This window comes from Habropoda laboriosa, unplaced genomic scaffold (genome assembly GCF_001263275.1).
Source record: "Habropoda laboriosa isolate 0110345459 unplaced genomic scaffold, ASM126327v1 scaffold761, whole genome shotgun sequence".
Classification (NCBI taxonomy): Eukaryota; Metazoa; Arthropoda; class Insecta; order Hymenoptera; family Apidae; genus Habropoda; species Habropoda laboriosa.
Window position 1 is genome coordinate 17755 of NW_017100854.1, and position 8526 is coordinate 26280.

Consider the following 8526-nt stretch of genomic DNA (forward strand, 5'->3'; position numbering starts at 1 on the left):
TTTAAATTAATTATGTTTTGAGAAAACTCGTAGAAAATTAGTAATCTTCAACTGTGTGATATTTTTCGAAACAATGAGGTACATGTAGCGCAACTCGACAGTTTTTACATTCCCACGTCGTTTCACACCGTTTCTCATTTTTTGTACATACATTGCAAGCTCTTGTTGGATTTTTTTTCAATGGCGTGGGATCAATATGTTTCGGAAAGTGACCCCAATGTTGCGCGTGTAGTCTCATTGGTATATCTCCGTTCGCGATAATGGTCCTCGTCTTTTATAATCTTGTGACGGCACGTTTTGTAATAATGCTTCGGCTGTTTGAAGTCTGTACTCGGTGTAATTCCGTTTCTTTTCCATATTGTTTTTGTTGTACAGAATATATGAATTAAAAAGTGCCATATCAAATATGTGAGAAAAGATTTTTCGGTATCCTTTCAAGTATTTCCTCATAACAGGGAAACCCGCTAATATCTGATCTTTGCGATCAATACCAATCATTCCCCTGTTGTAATCAACAATACATTTTGGCTTGAAAGTAGGGGTTAGTTGACTTCCGTTTTGTTCAGTCATTTCTACACTTTCGTGTTTTGTAGAAAGAATATGGACGTCTTGTTTATCCTTCCACTTCAACGCTAATATGCCATTGCAGCTTCTTATTCTGCATTCCCCTTTTTTTAATTTTGCTTTAACAAAATCTCCCGGCATGTTTTTTCTATTAAAACGTACTGTCCCAACATTTGTTCCATTTTCAACTAAAGTTAAAAACAGTTTCGGCGAAGAATACCAATTATCTATATACAAAGTACGTCCTTTATTTAGTATTGACTTTGATAACTCCATCACAACAGTTTCAGATGCACTGTAATCAAGATCTGTTTTATCTTTTCTTGAATATATTTTAAAATTATAGCAATAGCCCGATGCTGACTCGCACAGTTTATAAAATTTTATCCCAAATCTCGCCCTCTTCGAGGGATTAAATTGTCTATAAGACATGCGTCCCTTAAATTTCATTAACGATTCATCGATCGCGATGTTCTCTTCCATTACATATACTTCTTTGAATTTTTTATTAAAACAGTTTATCACAGGTGTGACTTCACGTAATTTATCCATCTTGTCAGTCATATCGTTATTTGCAAAATGGAAAAACCTAGTGATTTGCAAAAATCTTTTCAGTGGCATAGTTTTCCTGAATATCGGTGTTTCTATAATGGCTCTTTTAGACCAATTCATCTGAATTTTTGGTTTTTTTACTTGAACCATTATTATGCATAATGCAAAGTATATTTTAATTTCATTACTATTTACAGGAATCCAAGTCTCATCAATTTTCTTTTTTTTATTTTCATCGATTATTGTTTGTTCTGCGTACCGATTCGTTTCCGTGACAATATTATCCCAAAACACATTGTCAAACATTATATACAAAAAGTCTAACTCTCTTTTACTTCTACCTAATTGATCTAAAATTGCTACTCCGATGCCAGGCGTCTGCATATACTCCCAGATTTTTGGCTTGTTACTTTCTTCTTTCCAAATCCATTGCTTCGATAATTGATGATTGATACTGTCTTCATCATCGGTGTCATCTTCAATGATTAATTTTCTTGGACATTTTCGTACAGGAAGCACAATATCGCTACCATCACTATCATTATCAGAAGGATCTACCGAATCACTATCCGCAATAATAACACACTTCTCACTACTATCGTCAATATTAGATTTTCTTTTTACTGACATGATAGGTATAGGGTTGTTTAATTCTTTTAGGTAATTACAACCGAAACGTGTGAACGCAACGAAGGATTACCTGTAACTAATGTAGGGGATTTTTGTGTGGAGGGATAGTAAACTCGAACGGACTTTTGACTATAATATATTTATTAATAGTTTATATCGCTACGCTAGGGATGTCGCTCAATCAATCGCTGGATTCACACTGCCTTTCGCTCCCTCGCATTCGCCCTAATGTCGTCTTGCATACATGCACACTTTTCAATAGAAGGAAACACACACGCACTCACGCACTCCTCGCCTGATTACTAAAACTAAACATTCGTTCAATATCTTTCGCGCTATCCCAAACACTCGACCTGGCACGCCGGTCCTTACCGCTCACGCCATAGACCCTAACGCATTCATACAAACAACGCACTCACGCTCGGTCATCCCTACACTAAAGTAAGAGAATATCGAGAAAAGTTGAACCACGAGTCTGACTCGTTTTGTTTTCGTTTGTCCCGAATGACGTACCACGAGCCAGGCTCGTCTTGTTTACGTTTGGTCCGAACGAAGTACCACGAGTCAGGCTCGTGCTTATTGTTTATGGCCCAAATTCCTTACCACGAGTCTCGCTCGTGGTTGTAGGGCTTGCAATGCATCTGCCTTGCTCCTTAACATTACTATTTCACCGTACCGTGTCTTGTCATCAATAAATGTGATGAAGTATCTTGCCCCACCAACCGAAGGTGTGCTGATAGGGCCACACAAGTCTGAATGCACCAGTCCCAGGATGTCGTCTGCTCTCCTAGTCGATGGGGGATGAGCTGTCTGGTGTATTTTCCCTCTAGCGCAGGTTTCACACTCCAGGGTTGTATCTGTTACCTTGCCCTCATACCTAGAACCATGTCTTTTAACCGTAATTTCTTTAAGTCATTCAAGTTCAAGTGTCCAAACCTTGTGTACCACTTCATTGTATCACCAACTTCTCTGTTTTCAGCCATCTGTGCCATCTTACTCTCTTGCTCCATTATTTTATAGAGTTTACCTTCACGCTTTGCGATCAACACTACCGAACCATTTTGGCGAAGCACTCTTGCAGTATTTTTCTCAAACGTTACAGTGTAATCACTTTCCGTTATTTTCGCGACGGACATTAAATTGTTCCGAAATTCTGGCACATAGATGGTGTCTCTTAAATTTATATTGTTTATGCGGCCCCCCTACCCACTCACACACATTTTTACGTTGCCTATGCCCTTGCACTCGACCGAGTGATCCGCAGCGGTATACACTTTACTGGTGCTTTGTTCGTCTAATCGGTCAAATTTTTCGCGCACATTGCAGATGTGTCTCGTCGCACCACTGCTCTAACGTTTCCTGCGTTGCAGAGAGTACCACTGCTGTCATCGCATCTTCGTCGTTGTACGTCGGTCGTCTCTTCGGTAGTTGGTTAGTGCGGCAATTTACCGCCATGTGACCCGCCTTGTTACATTTATAGTATTTCCCTCGGAACCAGGCTGATTTGGGGTTATGTTGCATAGGACATTTTCGTGTTCGGTTCTGCTCAACACGATGTGTGGGTTTTCCCTTTGTGAATAGAGCATTATTCTCGTTTGTGGCGTCTTCACTTTGTGTCTGGTCGTCTTGTCTTGCTTCTTGTTCAATTAATTTTACTTTCAAAGCGTCAAGTGAAGGGACTTCATCCCTCGATTCTATGGCCACACAGAAGCTTCCATATTGGGTCGGTAATGCATTGAGCAGCATTATCGACAGTAGCTCCTCTGGTATTTTTATACCTGCCTCTTCTAACTGCTCTGCCTTACTTTGAAAAACGTTTACGAATTCCGTCACCGTTTGTTTTTCATCCTTTTTGAGTTTATACAGCTGCTTGTACAAAACAGCTTTTCTTATTGGGCCTCTCGATTCATAAACCATCTCTAAACTTTTCCCGGCTTGTAAGGAAGTCCTTGCCTTCTTCACATGGTTTAATTGAGATTTAGTGACGCTCAGGATCAAAGCTAATGCTTTCTCATCCTTCTTATTCCATACGTCTGCGTTTGCATCGGTTTTCACTTCAATCTCACTTACGTATTGCCATAAATCGTTGTATACTAAGGTGCTCCTTATTTGTATCTTCCATGACTCATAGTTGCAGTCTGAAAGTTTTTCTATGGCGTGATTTCCCAATGCGGCCATTTTTTTTTCTTTGTTTCGCGACCGCGTGGCGTCGTCCTTATTAACCGAACTTTTCTCTATTTGTTTCACTACAAATTCACTCGCGCAGGGTATATTCGTGCCCTGGGCCTATAACCTGTTTGGTTTAGTATTATTTTATTGTTGATTCTCGGTGTTATTACAGGCATGCGCGTTTTTCACGAGGCCGCGTTTGCACGACGCTTCCCATGCACGCACTTCAGCTCGCACTTTCTTCTCTCACATACCCACACTGCGCACGCCAAAAGACGCACTCGTCTATTTGTCCCCCGCGCACGCGCTCGCCTGACTGTACGGCGTTATGCCGATCTCGCCGTTTCCGTCTTACACTATTTTATTCGACTTTTCAACGCGTTAATATTAGGTTGGTGCAAAAATAACTGCGGTTTTCGCCACTAAAAACTTTAGTTATCAGTCTGAAGTGAGTTGTTTTGTAACTACGTTCGTGTAGTATACCATTTCAATGCGTGAATTTGGCTCTATCGATATATGTCTGTGACTTGTTTCTGACTGTTCATTTGTAGCTGTATTTGGTCAGGAAAGTAAAGATGGAAAAAAGCAAATTTGAGCGATATTATTGTACGAGTATAAACTGGGACGTTATAATTTTTTCAAACCTGGCGAAACTGTCACAGCAGTGAAATACTGTCACGAAATCGACAAAATGCGTAAAAAGTTGAAAGATTTATGTCCAATCCTGGTCAATCTAAAGCGACCTATTCTATTGCATGACAACGCCCGACCACATGTCTCACAAATAACCGTTCAAAAACGCAATAAACTAGGATACGAAACTTTGCCTCATCCACCGTATTCGCCGGACCTTTCTCCGACGGATTATCATCTGTTCAAACATCTGGAAAATTTTCTGCGTGAGAAGAACTTGAAAACTCAAGCAGCAGCCGAAAACGCATTTGAAGATTTCATCGACTCTAGAACACCAGAATTCTATAATACCGGAGTAAAGAAACTTGTATTACGTTGGTAGAAATGTATAGAATCGAATGGTTCCTATTTTGCTTCAATAACTTCATTTTAACCCACGATATAACCCACGATATATTATTTTAAAGTTCACACTTCAAAACCGCAATTATTTTTGCACCAACCTCATATTTAATATCATCAACACAGGAGACTAAAATTTTACTCAAGTTAGTTTCTTAGTAAAGAAACTTGTATTACGTTGGCAGAAATGTATAGAATCGAATGGTTCCTATTTTGCTTCAATAACTTCATTTTAACCCACGATATATTATTTTAAAGTTCACACTTCAAAACCGCAATTATTTTTACACCAACCTCATATTTAATATCATCAACACAGGAGACTAAAATTTTACTCAAGTTAGTTTCTTATGCCTACTAATAAATGTGTTGAGTTTTAAAGAAATCGATTACTGTTAGGGGCTTGGGGTTGATCTTTCGATCGTTCAAGCTTTGCCGGTTTTTGCACGTGTGTGCCGACTAATGTTCTAAGGCTTCGAAGGACCAGTTTCTTGATTGAAACATTAAGTTTTTATTTTATATTCTATTTTCTACAACTAATTCAAGATATAAATTCTACTGCGAAGTGAGTGGTGTTTCACTTGCGAGTGGCCAAGTGTTTCTCCAGCGAGTTGGTTAATGTTTCTCCCGCGAGTTGCAAAGTGTTTCTGCCGGAGTCTCTGCGGTTTCTCTCGAAGAAGACTCCTCTTTTCTTAAAAACACCCTGATTGGTGATTTTTCCTTTTCTAAATCACCAATCAGTTTACTCCGGTGCATCGCAACCTCCCTCCATTTCGCCCTTAGCGCGTTATCTTAGGGTGGACTAAACAACGATCGGAGAAAGTTTTCGGTGGACGGATGCATGAGAATCCTGTGGAATCTCCGCTTTTCTAGGCTTTGTTAAAGTCAAGTGGCTCATCGACGTTGGCAAAAGTCTATTTTTCCGTTCGGAGACTCCAGGATTTATGGCAGGGTCTGGTCCTAGGGACTAAGTGTCGGAGGCAACGCAATAAACACTTGTGGTGTTTTGAGAAAGCGATATTTGCCTGCGACGGCGACCACTTGACTCGCTGCCATAAATTCGGCTACAGGATACGCCTTAACAATTACAGTGGCAGAAACTGTGTGATTTGACGTAAAATGGTTAGTGAATGTATGCTATGATCCTATGTTTTTATTGTACTACTTTAAGTTAACGTGCCGTGCATTAAAAAACAGGGTAACCTCATTTATATTCTCTAATTATAGACAATTTTTTTGATTAAAAAAGTGTTATTCTTTTGACCTATGAATCGCATTATTTAGAATTTATCCATTTTCTTCACTTGATTTCAGGTATTAAAAATATTTCCCGTTTCTCTCTTTAAAAAAAAAAGAATCGAGGCATTGAACTGTATAGTCCATCAGTTAGATCCCTTTTTACCAATGCTCAAAGTTTATCCTAGTCAAAACTTCGTGACTCGTTATTTCTTACAATTAGTTCATCTTAAAAATCTTCAACACTTATTTCTGTTTTCTCTAAGAATTTCTTCTAATAATTAAAACGTGTTCTTTTCTGGACCGAGTTAGAGTTTCGGCAAGAAAAGCTCGAACCTTTTTGGCCCCTGTCAACTATGATATAGTAGGTACAAAAAATTGAAATAAATTGAAATAAATTTCATCTGTAATAGTAAAATATAGAAATACAAGTGTCTGCTGTAATTTTTGAAAGACAATTAAAATATATTATTTTAATACACTAATATAATTAACGATAAAAGTGAAAAGTAGTTTAAACTGTAAGAATACGCCGCTACTATTTTAGAGCTCTACATATAATACGAAACTGTTCATGCGCTATTATTTTCACGTTTCAAATGAGACTGTGTATCCTAGATCAATACATTTAGTCAGTAAGGAACAGAAATTTCCTTCCTTTCGTTAAAGGTTCATATATTTTGAAAACAATATTATATATCCGTAAACAAAATTTTCCATTGAAGTAATCTTAACCGAATGTTATCAAGCTTCTACTTTTTCGTCGTCAATAATGTATAAACAAAACATCTAATGTAAATCTTAAAAATATTTAGCCTTGCCTAAATATTTGTTAGTTAAAATCATTAACAAATGTATAACATTATTTTATATGTTGTATCCCTCAAACAGAACAACATATCGAAAAATTATTTAGCCAAGTTGTTGCGTCGTGGTCCTTGATCAACTGTTATGACCAGAAGTCTGGCACAGGTTGTTGATAATTCTCGCTGGTTCGAGGTGGAATGAAACTTCGTTGTTAGGTTAGATGCCTTTTTTTTATTAGATCTTTTTCTGTCGGTTCGTTGAGACAGATGTTGATGAATGATTTGCTTTCGGTTCGTTGAAGTAGATGATTGATGAATGATTTGCTTTCGGATCGCTGATGGATGTTTAGTTGAGATTCGGTTATTCCTTTTTTTTGACGATCTGCTTTCGGATCGTTGATAGATGTTTAGCTAAGATTCGGTTATTCTTTTTTTTGACGATTTGCCTCGTGCACTCGTTGTACTGTTAATGTCCTGTTTTGGGGTGTGTAGATGTATATATAGGGATCAGGTTGGTTCTGATTGGTGGTTGTGTTATGGAGGTGGAAAATGTGGTGTGTTCGGCTATTGGTCGACGAAAACTGTGACCTTTTGGGGTACCGAATTTGTTGTAAACAAATTCAATCCCCGGTGACGAATATTTTATGGTCCCGAGTGTTTTTGGGACCTATTGTCTGAATGTCGCGCTAGTGAGTCCACGGGGGGTATATGGCGGTCTTCCGAACGTCGGCACCTCGGTCTGGCGGCCAAATGTAACTAACAATAAGTGGCTTATTACTATAATCCACCGAACCGAGGCTTCGTTGCGTCCTCATCAGGTCGCAACACAAGTTTTTATGGTTACAGGATCCGTATAATTTTTTTTGTTGCTTACAATGGAATCCTGTATATTTGTTCTTAGAATTGTGTAGCACATAAAATATTGCATACAATAGCCTTTTATATTATAATACGAAGAATAACTTGACTGAAGCAAAATTATGTTACTGAAAACATGTTTAAAAATTATGGGAGTTCATATTGTTATTCCTAGTAAAAAAGAACTTGTAGTAGGATATATGGAATGGTAGGATATTCTTTGGTATCTGGGAAAAACACACAAAAGTATATTTACTTTTCGTCGATACATGTTAAATGTTTGGTACAAAATAATTTTGAACATGTCAACGTAGTGTTCGAGCTGTTGCTTTTGCTTTCGGGCGTCCGGCTTTAAGCAGCCGTACTCTCCCGTTACAATATTAACGAAACGGATAAAAATGATTCATAACAATTATTGTGGGAAGGCGTCCGATGAGCCTCCTGTACTCTACTCTTTGAAAGGCGACCGGCGGATAGTCCAGCCGTTCTCTCCATTCCAGGAGCGACCCAGGTATAGCTCTCGTACTCTCCTATCACAATATTTAAGCGATACGCGTATGATCGGAGAGTCCACCCGCACTTCTCCTGGTAGGCGACCGGCGGATAGTCCAGCCCTTCTCTCCATACCAACAGAAGTACTAAGTAATCCTCTCCGAGCTTCCTCAGGCGTCCGGGT

The 8526-nt window shown here is 38.7% G+C and overlaps 1 protein-coding gene across 1 annotated transcript; it reads right to left on the reverse strand.

The window, feature by feature from the left end:
- Nucleotides 1–234: 234 nt before the first annotated feature.
- On the reverse strand, nt 235–1746 carry LOC108577353 (piggyBac transposable element-derived protein 4-like). The gene has a single exon (XM_017940493.1). It carries the CDS (start codon nt 1744–1746, stop codon nt 235–237), a length of 1512 nt encoding a protein of 503 aa, XP_017795982.1.
- Nucleotides 1747–8526: the final 6780 nt, after the last annotated feature.